We start from the raw sequence: 20,109 nt of genomic DNA, 5'->3' as shown, positions 1-20,109 counted from the left end.
GTTTTTGGTAATTTTCTTCTATTTTGTCCAGGGGCAGATTTATTAAAGTTAACTAGAGATGATGTGATCCAAATCTGTGGCCCTGCAGATGGAATCAGACTTTTTAATGCACTGAAAGGCCGGTATGTAATTTCTGTTAAAATATTGTTGAGGTTAGGTTGCCAATGAATTTAGATGCAGGGATTTTTCAAAATCATCTACATAGCTAAATTTTTATGCGATTTCAAAACATTAAAAAAAATACCAAAAACAATTCCAGCTGTGGGCCATTGAGATATGGTTCTGTGGGTAAAGGCACTTGCCACCAAGCCTGACAACTTGAATTCAGTCCCCAGGACCCACATGGTAGATGGAGAGAACTGACTCCCAAAAGTTGTCTTCTGATCTCAGTGTGTCATACACATGCCCCCCAACATATAATGAATAAATATTAAAAAAAAATCTAGCCTGAGTCCATAAATAGTCTTAATTTACCATACCGTTTTGTGCTTAAACTCCTCATTAATTGTTGTGCTGTACTCTTCTTGAAACGATACTGTTGTTTGGAGATATATTTCTCTTTGTCCATCTGTCTGTCTGTCTCTTTTCTCTCTCCCCTCCCTCCTGTCTCTCCCCCATCTCCTTCCCTCCCTCTCTTCCAAGTGTTAGGAATGGAATCCAGAGCCTTGAGCATGTTAGGCAAGCAGTCTATTACTGAGGCCCAGCCCTAAAGCGAGAATTTAAAAGTTTAAATGATGCCTTCTTTAGGAATGAATTCAGTTTAAGCAAACAGCAAAACTTACCACTGCGAGCTAATGCAACATAGAAATGAATTTCATTTGACTCAAGAGTTGTTATTTCTCAGCTGCTGCTCTATACTAATGATATAGAACACAAGTTCTCCCTTTAGATATGCTTACCATGGGGGCGGGGGTGTAAGGCTAACAGCAGCCCTTTTCTTCCCCACGTAGGATGGTGCGTCCAAGGTTAACCATTTATGTCTGTCAGGAATCCTTGCAGTTGAGGGAGCAGCAGCAGCAACAGCAACCACAACAGAAGCAGGAGGATGGAGATTCAAATGGTTCTTTCTTTGGTAGGTTGTTCTGGGCATTCTAGGAGAGAAAGGAAGGAAGGTGAGGAGGTGAAGAGCAAGTGTGATGGGAATTTAGGCTAGTTTAGCATTTGCTAGAAGTACTAGACGTAATGGCAATTGCTTACATTTACTGACCTTTCAGTATACGCCAGCACATTTTTTTTTTGGTCTTTTTGAGACAAGGTCTCCCTGTAGCCTCAGCTGGCCTGGAACTCAACTATGTAGACCAGGCTGGCCTTGAACTCACAGAGATCCACCTGTCTCTGCCTCCCAAGTGCTACAGGCGTGCATCACCACGCTTTTTATATGTTTGAATTCTTAAAACTAATAATGTCCTCAATGTAGTAGATTTTCTTGTTATCTCCAGTGTTTAGATGAGGAAAACAAAGACTAAGGTTGTGAACTAACTTTCCCTAGGTCACAAGGAAAAAAAGAAGTTGAAGCAGAATCTGAAGCCAGGCAGTGTGATTTTGACTTGACTGAGTAGATGACCTGCGCTGACTGCTGTCACTCTCTTTTACAGTGTACCATGCTATCTACCTTGAAGAACTGACAACCGTTGAATTAACAGAAAAAATTGCTCAGCTTTTCAGCATTTCTCCTCGTCAGATCAGCCAGATTTACAAGCAGGGGCCAACAGGAATCCATGTGCTCATCAGTGACGAGGTCAGTCTCTCAGTGCAGTTGAACTACCAGATTATAATTAATTGATTAGGGCATGTCACAAGAACAAGAGTAATTCTAAAGGGTAGAGCTCTGTTTTCTCAACCAGAGGTTAATTTTTGTATTTTAATCCTAATTCTTGGGCCAGGCATAGTGGCGCACACCTTGAATCTCAGCGCTCTGGAGGCAGAGGCTTGCAGATCTCTGCAAGTTCCAGGCCAGCTAGGGCTACATAGTTAGACCGAATCTCAAAAACCCAAAACCAACCAAACCGAATCTAATTATTTTGGAAAATTTTTAGGAGATATGGTCTTGCTATTTTGACCTGATTGACCCTGAACTTGTAGGCTTATGTGGGCCTCTTGCCTGAACCTCCTTGAGTAGCTAGAATTGTTGATATATACCACTGTCCCTGGCTTAGATTTTATTGTTTGCTTACCTTCTAAATTGATGTTTTAAAATTATGTAGAAGCTGGATAGGGAAAGGGGTAGAGACAGGAGGATTACTGGGTCTTGTTGTCTCCCAACCTAATTGAGTGGGTATGGAATAGGGAGTGAGCTCCAGGTTCAGTGAGAGATTCAGCTTTGACAAGAAATACCGTAGAGCGTGATAAAGGAGGACCCCCGATGCTTGCCTTTGGCTTCTGTGCATGTGCCTGCACCCCTGCACATATGTGAGTATAACACACACACACACACACACACACACACACACAGACAAACACACACACATACCAAAAAAACCCACCACAAATGAGCAAATGCCTATATGAATACCCTTGTACATTTTTAGGTCAACTCGAATTTGTTTTATGTTTAAGTTGTAAATAATGTCATACCTGGACATATACATAACATTTAAAAATGAAATGGTAGCTAGGGAGATGACGCAGTTTGTAAAGGACTTGCTGGGTAAGTGTGAGGACCTGAGTTAGGATCCCCAGCACCCGTGTAAAAACCAAGCATGACAGTATGGGCCTATAATCCTAGCATTGAGGAGGCAGAAACCAGGGGAATGCTGGGGATTGTTGACCAGCCTGTCAAGCCAAGTGATGAGGTCCATGTTCAATGAGAGACCCTGTTTCAAAAAAATAACGTGATATAATTAGCCATTAAAAAGCATGTATCTGTGTGTGTGTGTGTGCGCGCGCGCGCATGCATGTAAAAGCCAGAGATTGAAGTTTGATGTCTTTCTAAATTCTTCTCTACCTTATTTTATTTATTTATTTATTTATTTATTTATTTATTTATTTATTTATTTATTTATTTATTTATTTATTGGTTTTTTTGAGACAGAGTCTCCTTGTAGCCCCAACTGGCCTAGAAGTTGCTACGTAGGCCAGGTTGGCCTTGAACTCAAAAAGATCCGCCTGCTTCTGCCTCCCAAGTGCTGGGATTGAAGGTTTGTGCCACTACACCTGGCTCTACTAGACAGGGTCTTTCACCTGAAGCTTACCAATTCCACTAGGCTGGCTGGCCAGCAAACTCCAGAGATTGGCCTGTCTTCAGCTCTCTAGTTGGGATTTCAGGCCTATGCCACTGTGCCCCGCTTTTTTTTTTTTTTTTTTTTTTTTTCTTTCCAGTTTATCAAAATTATTGCTATTTTATTGAGCTTTTAAAATTTCATACAATATTTCCCACTCACATCCATACCCCTCCTCTATCCATGTTCACCCCCCAACCCTATGCACTCTGCCACACATGCTGAGTCCTAGTCATTCAGGTGTTTGTACTCAAGTGTCCTTCAGTGGAAATGCGTCCACTGGAGTCTAGTCAGTCCATCCAGCGGTCGTATGTAAGTCATACTCTCCCTCACCCAACAACAACCAGTCTCAAATAGTTCTCGATCTAGTGCTGACCCGCCACCTATTTCTCACCTCCCCTTTGAGCCTTTGTTTAATTGACCTGACATAGGTCCCATGTTAGATGCCACTGCCGCTGCAGGTGCACATGAGCAAGCCCCCATTGGTCTAGAAGCCTCCACCTCATATGTTCATGAACCAGTCCTGGCTCTTACAATATTTCTGCCTCCTCTTTCACAATGGTCCCTGAGACATGGGTGGGTGAGGTTCCATATAGGAGTTCCTTCCTATACTCTACAATTTCTTATTCTCTAAAACTTGGTCAGTTGAGGCCTTCTGTGTGTAACGCACTCTGCTGTACATGGAAGCCTCACTGGTGAGAGTTGAGGGGTGCATTGGCCCTCGGTCTACCCCTTATTCCACTATGTTCCGTGAGCCTTGGTTGTAGAGATTTGACTGCAGATGTGTCATCTAATAATACTGGGCATCTCCCAGGTGTATGTTCTCTGCGCCTGACCAGATGTGCAGCTCTGCAGTAGCCTCCGTCTGTTGCAAAAAGAAGCTTCTTTGATGACTGCTGTATGGCATGTTTGTCACTCTAAGGGAGGTCTCTTCTGCCTTTCACTGTGTTCCCTTCCAAGCAGCTCCCAGGTTTACATTGCATTAATGTTCAGTCACTGTATGTGCATTTCTCATAGGGTTTCCAGTGCATTGCTTTTCCCTCTAGGTTTCCTACACCTCCCCATATTCACTCATCTCTACTCTAGTTTTCTCCCACCTGGCCTCCCTCCTCCCTGCCTTCCTAGTCACAGTGCCCACATTATTCCCACCCTCCCCTCAATAACTCCCAATTCCTGCCATCTTTCTGTTCCCGACTTCCCTCGTTCCCCCACACCACAGTCCCTTGCATGTCCCTCCCTCTTCTCTTCCCTGCCAATTACAATTTTTCTACCTTCCTCAGGTAGCATCTGTTCCCTACTATCTCCCTTTCAGGTTATCTCTTTTCCTTTACCTCCATGTACCCTTTGCCTTTACCTGGCTCCTGGTGTTACTTCAGAATTTATATACTCACATATAAGGGATTGGTGCTACAATCCACAAATGAGGGAGAACATATGTCGCTTTTCTGTATTTGTGTTACTTCACTTAGTATAACACTCTCTAGCTCCATCCATTTACCTGCAAGTTTCATAATTTTATCTTTTCTTACTGCTGAGTAGAACTCTTTGTTTAGGTCTATCGCCCATCTTTTTATTGGGTCATTTATCTTATTTATTTTTTGAGTTCTTTGTATATTCTGGATAGTAATCCTCTGTAGGATGTGTATCTGGTGAAGATTTTCTCCCACTCAGTGGGTTTCCTCTTCCCTTCCTTAGTTGTTTCTTTTGCTGTACAGAAACTTTGTAATTTAATGAGGTCCTGTGCAGTCCCATGTGGTCCCATTTAGTGATTGTTGACCTTAGTGCCTGAGCAGCTGGTGTCTGGTTTAGAAAGTCCTTTCCTATACCTACATCTTGAAGGGTGCTGCCTATGTTGTCTTCTAGCAGTTTCTGAGTTTCAGGTTTTATATTGAGGTCTTTGATTCATTTGGAGTTGACTTTTGTGCAGGGTGAAAGATAAGGATCTAACTTCGTTCTTCTGCAGGTGGAGATCCAGTTTTGCCAGCACCACTTGTTGAAGATGCTGTCTTTCCTCCTATGTGTGTTCTTAGCACCTTTGTTGAATATCAGGTAGCCGAAATTATATGAACTCACTTTGGGTCTTCTATTGTGTTCTACTGATCTACGTCTCTATTTTTGTGCCAGTACCATGCTGTGTTTTGACTATAGTTCTGTAATATAATATGAGATCTGGTATGGTGATCCTACCCAGCATTGTTCTTTTTACCCAAGATTGTTTTGGCTATCCGAGGTCTTTTGTGATTCCATGTGAAGTTTAGGATTATTTTGTCAAGCTCTGTGAAGAATGCCATGGGTATTTTGATTGGGATTGCATTGAATCTATAAATTGCTTTTGGTAAGAGGTTCATTTTCACAATGTTGATTCTACCAATCCATGAGCATGGTAGGTCTTTCCATCTCCTGGTGTCTTCCTGTATTTCTTTCTTTAGAGTTTTGATTTTGTAAGTTGATTTTGTATCCTGCCACTTTACTGAAAGCATTTATCAATTCTAACAGTTTTCTAGTGGAGATTTTGGGATCTCGTATCTTTAATATCGTATCATCTGCAAATAGGGATAATTTGACCTATTCTTTTCTAGTTGGTACTCCTTTAATTTCCTTCTCCTGTCTTATTGCTCTAGCAAGGGTTTGAAGTACTATATTGAAAAGGAGTGGAGATAGTGCACAGCCCTGTCTAGTTCCTGATTTTAATGGGAATGCTTCCAGTTTTCCTCCATTTAGGATGGAGGCTCTGGAGGTTTCCATCCATTTAGGATGATGTTGGCTATGGATTTGTTGTATACAGTTTTAATTATGTTGAGGTATGTTCTCTCCAGACCAACTCCTTCTAGGATTTTTAACATGAATGCATGTTGGATTTTGGCAAAGGCCTCCTCTGCATCAGTTGAGCTGACCATGTGGTTCTTGTCTTTGAGCCCATTTATATGATTTATGATGTTTATTGACTTACGTATATCGAACCATCCCTCCATCTCTGGGATAAAGCCGACTTTATCATGGTGGATGATCTTTTAGATGTGTGTCTGTATGCGGTTTGCAAGTATCTTGTTGAGTATCTTTGCATCTGTACTGGGTCTATAGTTTTCTTTTTGTTGTATCTTTACCTGGTTTTGGTATTAGAGTGATGCTGACTTCATGAAAGGAGTTTGGGAGCTCTCCCCTGTTTCTATGTTTTTGAATAATTTAAGCAGTATTGGTTGTAGATTTTCTTTGAATGTCTTGGTAGAATTCTGCTGTGAGTCCATCTGGGCCTGGGCTTTTTTAGTTGGGAAGTTTTGTATTACTCTTTCAGTTTCCTTATTTGTTATGAGTCTGTTTAGGCTGTTGCTTGCCTCTTGGTTTAACTTTGGTAGTGGCCATAATTTTAGGAATTCACCCATTTCTTTTAGGTTTTCAAATTTAATGGAGTATACATTTTTAAAGTATTCCCTTACAATGTTTTGGATTTTTGGGGGGTGTCATGATATTTCCCCTTTTAGCTCTGATTTTGTTAATTGGGATTTGCTCTTTCTTTCTTTTGGTTAACTGGGCTAAGAGTCTGTCTATCTTGTTTAAACTTTCAAAGAATCAACTCTTAGATTCATTAATTTTTTTGTATTTTCTTTGTTTCTATTTCATCGATTTCTGTTCTGAGTTTTGTTATTTCTTCTCATCTACTAGGTTTGGGGTTGGTTTGTTCTAGCCTTTCCAGAGTCTTGAGTTGTATTGTCAAGTTGTTTACATGTGCTCTTTCTGATTTTTTTAATGTAAGCACTAAGAGCTATAAACTTATCTCTTAGAACTGCTTTTAGGGTGTCCCAGAGGTTTTGTTATATCGTATTCTTGTTTTCATTTTGTTCCCAGAGTACTTTTATTTTTTTCTTAATTTCTTCTTTGACCCATTCATGATTCAGGACTGTGTTGTTTAATCTCCATGAGTATTTACCAGGACTTCTTTTGCTGTTGATCATAAGCTTTATTGCACTGTGGTCTGATAGAAGGCATGGACTTATTTCTTTTGTTTGTTTGTTTGTTTGTTTTGTACTTGTTGAGCTGTGTTTTGTGCCCCAGTATGTGGTCAATTTTAGAATGACTTGCATGAGCTGCTGAGTAGAAAGTGTATTCTTTGGTGGTTGGGTAGAATATTCTGCATATATCTGTTAGGTCCATTTCATATAGTATGTTATTCAATTCAAATGTCTTTCTGTTTATTCTTTGTCTGGTTGACCTGTCTATTGAAGAAAGTGGGGTATTAAAGTCGCCCACTATCACTGAGTTGGTACCAATCTCTGTTTCATAGTCCTGGACTATTGATTTTATGAAATTGGGTGCTTTAGAGTTTGGTGCATAAATGTTCATGATTGTAGTATCTTCTTGGTCAATTGTTCCTTTGATTAGAATGAAGTAACCCTCCTTATCTCTTTTGATGAGTTTTAATTTGAAGCTTATTTTGTCAGATATTAAAATTGCAACACCTGCTTGTTTCTTAGGGCCATTTGCTTGGAGTACTCCTTAAGGGGGTCTATCTAAAAGACTCCCAAATTGCATAACTTTTGTCTCTAAGGGGAGAAGAAAGTCCTTGAATCATGAATGGGAGATGTGAAGGAGAAATAAAGACAAGAGTAATTAGCATTACAAATTCCAGACCAGGAACTAGAAAAGAGTCAGAGCAGGGCAATTTTTGAAATGCTCATATGAGAGTCCATTGGAGTTTCTTGACAAGGGCTGCCAGAAACATCCCTCTATTGGGTTCTTCTTCATTTTTCTTCTCTCTTCCAAGGCTGGACTGGTTGGCTGGGAGGAGTGGCTGGATATTCAGGTGAGGGTCCAGTGACCCTGCTTGGCACTCCTTTAATCAATAAGCACAATTGTCAACAAGCCCAATTGTGACTATGTTTAGCGATCAGGCTCAGCCAAAGTTGTAATGACAGTAGTTATTTCATGCAGGAGGGACTGCTGTATGTCATCATCTTATTTAAAGGACCTGGAATTTAAAAGGATTTGGTGCTAGGAGCCACATATGAGGGAGAACATATGTTGTTTATTTTTCTGAGTCTGTGTTACCTCACTTAGTATAACAGTTTCTAGATCCATCCATTTACCTGAAAGTTTTATGATTTCATCTTTCTTTACTGCTGAGTAAAACTCCATCGTATGAATGAACCACATTTTCATTATCCACTTGTCAACTGACGGACACATAGGTTGCTTCCATCTCTTAGCTATTGTGAAAAGAGCAGCAACAAACATGGTTGTACAAGTGTCTCTACAATATCTGTTAAACATCCAATTTTTTAATTATTTTTATTTTATGTGTATGAGGGTAGGTTCATTTTTAGTTTTTTAAGAGTTCTCCACACTGTTTTCCAAAGAGGTTGCACGAGTTTGCAATCCCACCAGCAGTGAATGAGCTTTCCCCTTTCTCCACATCCTCCCTAGCATTTGGTATCATTTGTTCTTTTTATCCTAGCCACTCTGATTTGATCCTAGCCAACCTTAGGGTGGTTTTAATTTGCATTTCTCTAATTACTAACAATGTTGAACACTCTTTGAGATGTTTCTTAGCCATCTTTATTTCTTCCTTTGAGAAGTCTCTCTTTAGATCTTTAGCCCATTTTTTAATTGGATCATTTGGTTTCTCAATTCTTTGTTTTTTGAGTTCTTTATATATTCTGGTTGTTAAACCTCTGTCAGATGTGTCACTGGTGAAGATTTTTTCCCCTTCTGTGGGTTTTCTCTTCACTTTTTTGTTTCTTTTGCTGTACAGAGAAACTTTTTAGTTTAATGAGGTCCCACTTATTGATTGCTGACCTTAATTCCTGAGCAACTTCTGATTTAGAAAATTCTTCCCTACACCTATATCCTGTAAGTTAACTGCCAATATTTTCTTCTAATAGTTTCAGGGTTTCCAGTTTCACATTGAGGTCTTTGATCCATCTGGAGTTGACTTTTGTGCAAGGCAAAAGATAAAGATCTAGTTTCATTCTTCTAAAGATGAAGATCCAGTTTTGCCAGCACCATTTGTTGAAGATGCTGTCTTTCCTCCATTGTGTGTTCTTGGCACTTTTGTCAACTATCAGGAGGCTGAAATTGCATGTACTCAGGTGTGGATCTTCAATGATGTTCCATTGATGTATGTGTTTGTTTTTGTGCCAGTACCATGCTGTCTTTATGACTATGGCTCTGTAGTATACTTTGAGATCTGGTATAGTAATCCCCACAGCGTTGCTCTTTGTGTTCAGGGTTGCTTTGGCTATCCGGGGTCTTTTGTGCCTCTATATGAATTTAAGGATGCATTTTTCTAATTCTGTGAAGTATTTCACAGGGATTTTTATTTGGATTGCATTGAATCTATATATTGCTTTGGTAGAGTGGTCATTTTAACAATATTAATTATTCCAATCCATGAACACGGGAGGTCCTTCCATCTCCTGGTGTCTTCCTCAATCTCTTTCTTCAAAGATTTAAAGATTTCATTGCAGAGATGTTTGGTGTCTTTTGTTAGATTTATTCCAAGATATTTTAATGTTTTTACAGCAATTGTGAATGGGAGCATTTCTCTGTATTCTTTCTCCATTTGCTTGTTATTGGTATATAGAAAGGCTACTGCTTTTTGCAGATTGATTTTATAACCTGCCACTTTACTGAAAATGTTGATCAGTTCTAGGACCTTTCTGGTGGAATTTTTGGGATCTCTTAGGAACAGTATCATCATCTGCAAAAACTGATATGTTGACCTCTTCTTTTCCAATTAGTAGTCCTTTAAGCTTTCTCCATTTGCTTGTTATTGGTATATAGAAAGGCTACTGCTTTTTGCAGATTGATTTTATAACCTGCCACTTTACTGAAAATGTTGATCAGTTCTAGGACCTTTCTGGTGGAATTTTTGGGATCTCTTAGGAACAGTATCATCATCTGCAAAAACTGATATGTTGACCTCTTCTTTTCCAATTAGTAGTCCTTTAAGTTCCTTCTCCTGTCTTATTGCTCTACCAAGAGTTTCAAGCACTATGGTGAAAAGGAGTGGAGATAGCGGACATCCTTGTCTGGTTCCTGATTTTAATGGGAATGCTTCCAGTTTTTCTCCATTTAGAATGATATTGGCTGTCGGTTTGTTGTATATAGCTTTAATTATGTTGAGATATATTTCTCCAGTCCAATTACCTCTAGGACTTTGAACATAAATGCATGCTGAATTTTGTCAAAAGCCTTTTCTGCATCTATTGAGATGACAATGTAGTTTTTGTCTTTGAGTCCATTTATATGATTAATGACGTTTATTGACTTGCGTATGTTGAACCATCCCTGCATCGCTGGGATAAAGCCTACCTGATCATGGTGAATGATCTTTTTTATGTTTGTCTGTATGTGGCTTGCAAGTATTTTGTTGAGAATTTTTGCATCTATGTTCATTAGGATATGGGTCTCTAGTTTTCTTTTCTGGTTGTATCTTTACCTGGTTTGGGTATTAGAGTGATGCTGCTTCATAGAAGGAATTTGGAAGTTCTCCCTCTGTTTCTGTCATTTTGAATAATTTTAGTAGTATTGATTGGAGGTCTTCTTTAAATGACTTGTAGAATTCTGTTGTAAGTTCATCTGGGACTGACCTTTTTTTAGTTGGGAGGCTTCGTATTACTGTTTCAGTTTCCTTGTATGTTATGGGTCTGTTTAAACTGTTGCTCTCTTCTTGGTTTAACTTTGGAGGTTCCCATGATTTCAGATATCCATCCCTTTCTTTTAAACTTTCAGATTCACTAGCGTATAGGTTTTTAAAATATTCCCTTATAATAGTTGGATCTTTCGGGTGTCTGTCATGATGTTTTCCCTTTCATCTTTGATTTTGTTGATTTGGATTTGCTCTTTCTTTCTTTTGGTTAACTGGGCTAAGTGTCTATCTTGTTTAGCTTTTCAAAGAACCAGCTCTTAGATTCATTGATTCTTTGTATTTTTTTCTTTGTTTCTATTTCATTAATTTCTGCTCTGATTTTTGTTATTTCTTCTCTTCTGCTGGGTTTGGATTTCATTTGTTCTTGCCTTTCCAGTGCCTTGAGTTGCAGTGTTAAGTCATTTATTTGTGTTCTTTCCGATTTTTTGATGTAGGCACTTAGAGCTATAAACTTCCCTCTTTGGACTGCTTTTAATGTGTCCCAGAGGTTGTGTTGTGTTGTATTGTCCTTTTAGTTGAATTCCAAGAATTCTTTTATTTCTAGTTTAATTTCTCCTTTGACCCACTCATTGTTTAGAAGTATGTTGTTCAATCGCCACAAGTTTGTGTAGTGACTAGAGCTTTGTCCAGTGTTGATTTTGAGCTTTATTGCTTTGTGGTCCAATAGAATGCGTGGAATTATTTCAGTGTCTTTGTATATGTTGAGGTTTGTTTTGTGGCCCAGTATGTGGTCAATCTTTGAAAAAGTTCCATGAGGTGCTGAGTAGAAAGTGTATTCTTTGGTGTTTGGGTGGAATAATCGAAAGATTCTGTTAAGTCCATTTGATGTACGGGATCATTTAATTCAGATGTCTGTTTATTCTTTGTCCAGTTGACCTGTTTAATGGAGACAGTGGGGTATTGAAGTCCCCTACTATTACTGAGTTGGGGTTAATCTGTGTCTTAAAGTCTTGTAGTGTTGTTTTTATGAACTCTGGGTGCACCAGAGTTTGGTGCATATATGTTAAGGATTGTAATATCTTCTTGGTTAACTGTTCCTTTGATCAGAATGAAGTGACCCTCCTTATCTCTTCTGCTTAGTTTTACTTTGAAGTCTATTTTGTCAGATATTAGAATTGCAATACATTTGGCTCGCTGTTTTCCAGATTGATAAAAGGGCAGAATGATGTCGATAGCTCCAAACAAATACTTGGAATTTACTCTATTTGGATAGTTTTGTTCTCTTAGTTTTATTCCTTTTTAAAAATTATTTTTTTGTGTGTGTGTTTTTTTGAGACAGGGTCTCCCTGTAGCCCCAGCTGTCCTGGAACTAACTATGTAGACCAGGTTGGCCTTGATCTCATAGAGATCTGCCTGCCTCTATCTCCCAAGTGCTGGCACTAAAGGCGTGTGCCACCATGCCCCAAAGGATTTTGTTTCTTAATCCATTAGCTTAGCCTATGTCTTTTGACTGGGGAGTTCAGTACATTGATATTTAAGGTTATTATTGAAAGGTTTGTATTTGTTGCCGTCATTTTGATTGCTGTTTGTGTTCTCTGTGTAATTTTGTGTTTCCTAGAATATATCTTTGTATATTTTCTTTCTTTGCTCCTAGGGTATAGTTGTTTCTCCCTCTGCTCTCTGTATTCCTTAAAGTATTCTTTGAAGGGCTGGTTTTGTGGACATGTATTCTTTCAGGCTATTTGCGTCATGGAAGATTTTTCTTTCCCCCTCAGCTATAATAGACATATTTGCTGGGTATAGTATTCTGGGCTGGCATCTATTGTCATGTAGAACTGGAAATGCCTTGGTCCAGCCTGCTTTGGCTTTCATAGTTTCATTGCTAAGTCAGCTCTAATTCTGATGGTCTTTCCTCTGTATGTGAACTGTTGGGTTTTTGGTTTTTTTTTTCTGCTTTCAGTATTTGCTCTTTGTTCTGTACATTTAGTGTTTTTACTGTATGTTGTGGGGAGTTTCTTTTCTGATCCTGTCTCTTTGGTGTTCTATGTGCTTCCTGTATTTGTATGGGGATGTCTTTCCTTAATTTCGGAAATTCTCTTCTACGATCCTGTTTAAGATCTGGTCAACACCATTAACCTGAAATTCTTCTCCTTCCTCTATTCCTATGATCCGTAGATTTGGTCTTTTCATTGAGATCTCCAGAGACTGCTGAGTTCTGGCCCCCCTCTGGCCTCCCTCTGACATAGGGTTGAAAACTCACAGGACTGCCTGAGAGTACCTGAATCCTGCCTCCATGTGGTGCTGAAGGAAGACTGAGTGTACCTGACTGGAACCTGAATTGGGCTTCTGTGGGTATCCCTGATTAGCTGATCTGAAGCCATCAGTTCCCTCCAAAATAAACCTGAAAGAACCTGAACACTAACCAGCTTTACATAACCAATAAAGAAAGGATCTAGGCACCCGGATAATACAAACAGAAGCATACTTCAACTTAATTATCATATCAGAATCATAAACAACAAAAGAAATTCACATGCCAATACCACAACGAAAGAATAATAAAATGGAAAGCCAAAACACTATGTCCCCACCAAACTCTACCAATCCTGTAGAAGAGTTCTACAAGGAGACTCCCCTAGAGATAACCCAGGACACTGAATTTAAAAGAACAATCATAAACATGATCAAGGAATTCAACGAATTTAAAGAACGCACAAACAAATCAAAGAGCTAAAAGATAATAGGGATAAACTGCTGAATGAATTCACAAAAGAGATAGAAACATGGAGGAAAACACAGGCAGACACGAAGAAGGACGTGCAAAACTCAGTAAGCCAACTTGAAACAACAGGGGAAATCTTCACCTCTAGGATGAATGAAATGGAAAACAGAATATCAACACTGGAGGATCAAGTTGAAGAATCGGACCACTCAAGCAAAGAGTATGGAAAATTTACAAAAAACAACACAGGAATGGAATATGCAAGAGATGTGGGACACCATGGGAAGACATGGATTCTTTCAGCCTATTTGTGTCATGGAAAATTTTCTGTTCCCCTTCGACCTTGATAGGTAGTTTTGCTGGATAAAGTATTCATTCTTGGCATCCATGGTTGTTTAGGACTGGGAATACTTTGTTCCAGGCTCTTCTGGCTTTCTTAGTTTGCATTGAAAAGTCAGCTGTGATGCTGATGGGTTTTCCTTTATATGTAACTTGTTTTTCTCTAGCAGCTTTCAATACCCTCTCTTTGTTCTGTACATTTAATGCTTTTACTAGGATTTGTCATGGGGACTTTCTGTTCTGATCCTGTCTTAATGGTTTGCTCTGTGCTTCTTGCATGTCTTAATTTAGGGACGTTTTCTTCTATAATCCTGTTGAAAATCTGTTTGATGTCATTGGTTTGATTTTCTTCTCCTTCCTGTATGTTTATAATATGTCAATTTGTTTGTTTCATGTTGTCCCGCATTTCCGGAGTATTCCCTTCCTGTGGGGTTTTTTTGAATTTTGCCTAGTCTTTGCTTAAGGAGTCCAGATCTTGAACTTTATCCTCCAGTCTTGATAATCTGTTTTCCATTTTGTTCATTCTACTTGTGAGACTTTCTCTTGTTATCTCTACTTGGTTTGTTGAGTCTTTCAATCCTGTGTTCATTTCCATTTGGATTTTCTTCACTATTTCTATCTCTTTAGTGAATTTTCTTTTCAAATTATGAATTGTTTTTGATATTTCATTAAGCCACATATTTGTATATTCTTGTGCTTCCGTCAAAAGTTTATGCTATTCCTCTTTGAGTTGCTTGTCTGTGTTTTCTTGTAATTCTTTTATCATGTTTATGATTGTTCTTTTAAATTCTGTGCTCTGGGGTTCTACAGGGTGGTTCTCAATTTTCTGCTCTTCTGTGGGACTCATGGTTTTGTTGGGGACATATTTTTCTTGTTTTTCGTATTGTTTGTGTTTTTGCATTTCCGTCTGTGTATATGGACATTCTTTGTCAGTTATGTGTTCAACAGGAACTTCTACTCTGCTTTTGTTTAACTTAATTTTGGTTCAGAGTCCTGGCTGAACAGCTCTGTCTGCCTGATCCTGAGGCTAGGAATTTGGTGAAGGGGCTGCCTGGGTGAGAATTTAGGGATCTATGATAGGATAAGTGATTAATGTGGTTTGGGAAGGTAGTCCTGGGATTTGGGGTTTAAGGAATAGGAGCCAGCCTGTGAGAGAGACAGGGACAGTGTCCTCCAGGGACAGTGATGAGAGGAATATGTCTGTCCTAGTTTGTTTCTTCATTGCTGTGACAAAATACTCTGACCACTACCAACTTGGGGAGGAAACGGGTTTATTCAGCTTACATCTCCCAGGTCGTAATTCATCAGGGAGCCCAAGGTAGGAACTCAGGGCAGGAACCTGGAGGCAGGAGCTGGAGCACAGGCCATGGAGGAATGCTGCTTACTGGCTTGCTCCCTTGGCCCCTGCTCAGCCTGCTTTCTTATGCAACACAGACCCACCTTCCCAGGGGTGGCACCACCCACAGTGGGCTGGGCCCTCCCACATCACTAATCAAGAAGATGCCCCTCAGGCATGGCCATAGGCCAGTCCAATAGAGGAAATTCCCCATTGAGGCTCCCTCAACCCAGGTATGTCAAGTTGACACTAAAGCTATCCAGCACAGTGTCTATGCCCAGCTTTTTACGTGGGTGCTAAGGACCCAAGCTCAGGTCTCCATGTGCTGTGCAAACACTTGACTGACTTAACTATCTCCTTAGTCCTTGGTTTTCTTTATGAGTTTTCAGCTTCTTGAGACAGGGTCCTAGTATCTCAGGCTGGCCCTAGACTTGAACTCCTGATCCTCCTGCTCCATCTCCCAAGTGTTGGGATTATAGCATGCATCACTATACTCAGTTTTATGTGGTGCTGGCAGTTGAACCCCAGGGCTTTGTATATGCTAGGTGAGTACTCTAACTGAACCACATCTCAGCTCCTATCCTTGCATCTATTAAAGAAGTTGATGGAATTGTTCCATTCCCCATGTCTACTGTAGTGTATAATCACTTAATCTGTGTTTGAGTACTGCCCATTTGTGAAAATGGCACAGGCTTCAGCATCAGTTCTGCCCCTCCCTTCTTGGTGTAAGTGCTATGGAACTTGATTTTCCAAAATTGGCTGATAGGAACAGATGGGGTTTTGTTATAATAGCATCACTAGATATTTTTTTTTAAGCTTCTGGTTTATGTACAAAAAAAATTACATAGTAATGTTAGCAAAAAGTTACTGTGAATCATCTATCGTTTGATAGTTTGGGATTGGGCTGCTCTTTAGTTAGAAACCAAGCAACTCACTTGTGGGTTGTTCTCATTCTCATACTTTACCTTTGTAGTTCTGTTTTGGTTCTGAGGCCTTTACGCCTCAGGGAGGCACCTAAGTATTAATTCTAACTTAATTTTTTTTTTCCTTGTGGTGCTGGGACTTAAACCCAAGGCTTTGATCACCCTCAGCAAGTACTCTAGCACTGAGCTACATCCTAAGCTCTTAAATAGGATTCTAGAACTCATGCCCTTATTTTGTTTAAAAGGAGGGGATGGGGAGGTTTGAGAAAGGAAAGTGGGGAAGGAAAACTGAAGAGATTTAGCAAGAATGCAGAAGGAAGTTGAAGATCTGGAAGTCATTCCCGCATTTGGGCCTATTCATGACTTGTGCCTCTTGGAAGGTCTTGGGGTTAACCCAAGGAAGTACATGTCCCATTTTTCAAAACACTTTCTAGATGGCTCACTTTTTAAAATTTCAGTAATTAAACTTGGAGAGGAAGTTACCAAGAACACCATGACATGGCTATTGTGCTCTTGAACTCTGAGTAGCTTTGGTTTACTTGGACAAGACTGGGCCTTTCAATATTCCCTCTTGGAGTTGGGGGGGCGCTCACAAGCTCCCACCCCACCTTGAACATGTATAGGCAGTTAACAGTTCCTACGGAGGAAGATCTCATAGGCCACACCCCTCCCTGAGGATCTATAGGCAAATAATGGTTGCTGAGGGAGAAAGAGACATTTTCTTCAGTGGGGTAGACACTGGTAAGCTGCCCATGCTTCTGTAGATAACCCCTCACCCATGCTTCTGTGAGCAACTCTAATTAAGCACATTGAACCACTTAAAGGAAACAAACCATGAAAGTAGAGGAAAACTATTTGGGAAGAAGGAGAGCTTCTGGAAAGTGAGGAGGATGAGAGAGGGTAATAGGAGGCGAATATGATCAAAATGCATTATATGCATGTATTTTTATACATGTATGAAAATGTCAGAATGAAACCCCTTATAGATAATTACAATTTGCTAGTAGAAAACTTGAGAAACTGGCTTCTGAAGAAGACTTTGAAACTTGGGAGGAAAACATAATACTGTAGAAATTCATGAAACTTTCCCCTTTGTGACCTGCAAAGACCCTCATGTAAACCCTCATGTGGTGGAACAGGTGTGAGGACACAGAAAGAGAAAAGGTTTTCTTCATTTTCTGCAATGCTGGAAGTTGAACCTGGAACTTCATGCATGTACATTCCCACAGAGCTTATACATGTACACTCTCACAGAATTTACACATGCATGCTCCCACAGAGCATATTCATGTACACTCCCTCAGAGCTATATCCCAGCCCTCCTGTTACTTTCATTTTGAGACCGTCTCACTCTAGCCCAGGCAGTCCCTGAATTTGTGATCCTCATGTAGAAAGGGCTAATTTTCACCCTGTGGAGTCTGTGCTCACTTCATTCGCAGACTCAGAGCTTTTTGAACACTTTCTTTAGGGAAAAGGTGTTCCCTGGAGCAGCAAAATCAGGGATTACTCAGGAGCTCAGGTGGGCCAGGCCCTGCAGCACTGCTGCTTCACTTCTGCATCTGTTTTGAAAATAGGATTTGGGAGTTGGAGCGTTGGCTCAGCAGTTAAGAGCACTGGCTGCTCTTGCAGAGGACCTAGGTTCGATTCCCAGCAACCACGTGGCAGCTAACAACTGTCCTAACTCCAGTTCCAGGGGATCCTTCACCCTCTTCTGACTCTGTGGGCATTGCAGGACATGTGTGCACTTGCATACATGCAGGCAAACACTCATACACATAAAACAAAAATAATAATAAAATACTTTTAAAAATAAAAATAGGATTTGGATCCCTTGGTCAGGTTCCCCAAACTCTTCAAGGGGACTGTGTTAACTGTCAGAGCTTAGCTTTGGCAGCCCCTGCTAGAAGTTGCTCCAAGGCTGTGAAACAAAGCAGCAAGCAGCCTGTTTGAGGTGGAAGTTAGGTACACATTTAGTGTTTGCTGTGGCTTGCTCAGCACCATGTTTTCCAAAATGCCTTGTTTCCTTTAAAGTTATTTTAGTTTGACCATAGAATAATTTTAAAATTATTGTTTATTTTGAGCTGGGTATGGTGGCACATGCCTTTAATCCCTGCACTGGAGAGCAGAGGCAGGCAGATCTCTTGCGAGTTTGAGGCCAGCCTGGTCTACATAGTGAATTCCAGGCCAGCTGGGGTTACAGGGAGACCATGTCTCAAAAAAGACAAAAATAAATAAAAATAATTAGAAAAAAATTATTCTTGGGAGGCAGAGGCAGGTAGATCTCTGTGAGTTCAAGGCCAGGCTGGTCTACAGTTCCAGGTCAGATAGCTTGGGATTATAGGGAGACCCTGTCTCAAAAACACCAAAATCAACCAACCAACCAACCAATCAATCAATCAATCAATCAATAATAAAAAGCTATTGTTGCTGGGCATGGTGACGCATGCCTTTAATCCCAACACTCGGGAGGCAGAGGCAGGCGGATCTCTGTGAGTTCAATGCCAGCCTGGTCTACACACTGAGTTCCAGGACAGCTGGGGCTACAGGGAGACCCTGTCTCAAAAAGACCAAAAAAAAAACAAAAAAAAAAAACAAAAAAAACAACAACAAAAACCCAAAAGCTATTGTTTATTTTAAAAACTTACTGAATTTAATTCAAATGTTGCCAGTACCTTCCAAAGTAAAGGTAATATTCAGAGGCAGTTGTTCTAATCATTTGTTTTGATGGCTTAAAAGAATTTTATGGAATATTCATAGATTCCTTTCTAATAAATGTCTTTGAATTATCAAATCAAAACTGACATTATTCTTGGTATAGTTTTAAAAAAGTTTTTATTTATTTATTTATTTATTTATTTATTTATTTATTTATTTATTTATGTGCATATGTGAATGTGCCTGTGGGCTCCTACACAGACTAGAAGAAGGCCTATTATTCCCTAGAGCTGGAGTTACAGGTAGTTGTGACCTGCCTGATTTGGGTGCTGGGAACTGAACCCATCCTCAGCAAGAGAAATAAGTGCTTAGTGCTCTTAACCACTGAGCCTCCTCTCTAGCCCCCCCATACTTTTTTATTATATAGTTTAAAAAAATTATTTAATAACCACATGATTAGAAGAAGCATTTCATTATAACAGCATTGACATATTCAGTAACAATTTCTAGAGCAAAGATGCATCTCTTTCAAAATTGGCTGTAATTTTTAGGTTCACAGTTGAATTACTAGAGTTATACAATATTGTACGGAGCATAAACCCTATAAGACATAAAATTGAATGAGGGTTTAACATTTAAAAAAATTTCCATTTCATTTATACTGTTTCATACAGAAACTCATGAAACTCATTTTTAATGCAACTAACGCTTAGATGTTTGCACATGTGTCTCTAATCTCTGAATCTGATTACAGTCGGTTACTTTCTGAGCTCCTTGGCATCTGAGCATGGATATAAAGTCATCAGGTAGATTTCAATGATAATGTTTTTCACATCTACTAATTAACATAAAGCAAATTTTTATGGTTCTTCCTCAAATATAACTCATTTTTTTATTTATTGATTTTTTTTGTGTGTGTGTATTTTATACAGAACATCTGAAACAATCTTATTCCACATTCCAAATGGCACCCTCCCATACACCCCCCCACTGAAGCCCATGTACTCTGTCATCCCTGTTACTGTCCACTGTGTTGTTGGTGCCCCCAGCCTTTCCCCATCTGCTGAGTCTAGTCAGCCTATCTAGAGCCTTCTTTGTTTTAGGAAGGTCAGCACATGGTAATTAAAAGTATCAGACTGATGGAACTAACCTTCTTGGATGTTTAACAGCCATACTTTGAGACCTATACTAATTTGGTCAGAGGGACATAAAGGACAGTTTTTGTTCCTTGCCCTCCTAGGTCGACTAAGTTCCAGGGGACTATGAGCATCTGTCAAAATGTCCTGTAACTGTGGTGAGTCACTCACCTGTCCTCTTGATCAAGGAGGCCA

The 20,109-nt window shown here is 39.7% G+C and overlaps 1 protein-coding gene across 3 annotated transcripts in view; it reads left to right on the top strand.

Moving 5' to 3' along the window:
* The window catches only part of Tfcp2 (transcription factor CP2), a gene marked incomplete at its 5' end in the record, with an annotated part of 76,803 nt that overhangs the window by 52,398 nt on the left and 4,296 nt on the right, over positions 1–20,109 (top strand). For 2 of the 3 annotated variants that reach the window (XM_017797115.2, XM_008828904.3), the window contains 3 exon segments: positions 32–122; positions 951–1,072; positions 1,596–1,738. In XM_017797115.2, coding sequence (XP_017652604.1) covers positions 32–122; positions 951–1,072; positions 1,596–1,738 — 356 coding nt within the window. 3 annotated transcript variants of the gene reach the window in all.

The sequence above is a fragment of the Nannospalax galili genome, unplaced genomic scaffold (genome assembly GCF_000622305.1).
Source record: "Nannospalax galili isolate Female #2095 unplaced genomic scaffold, S.galili_v1.0 scaffold254, whole genome shotgun sequence".
Taxonomy (NCBI): Eukaryota; Metazoa; Chordata; class Mammalia; order Rodentia; family Spalacidae; genus Nannospalax; species Nannospalax galili.
Note: the sequence above shows the minus strand (reverse complement) of the source record. Positions and strands in the feature narration are given on the sequence as shown.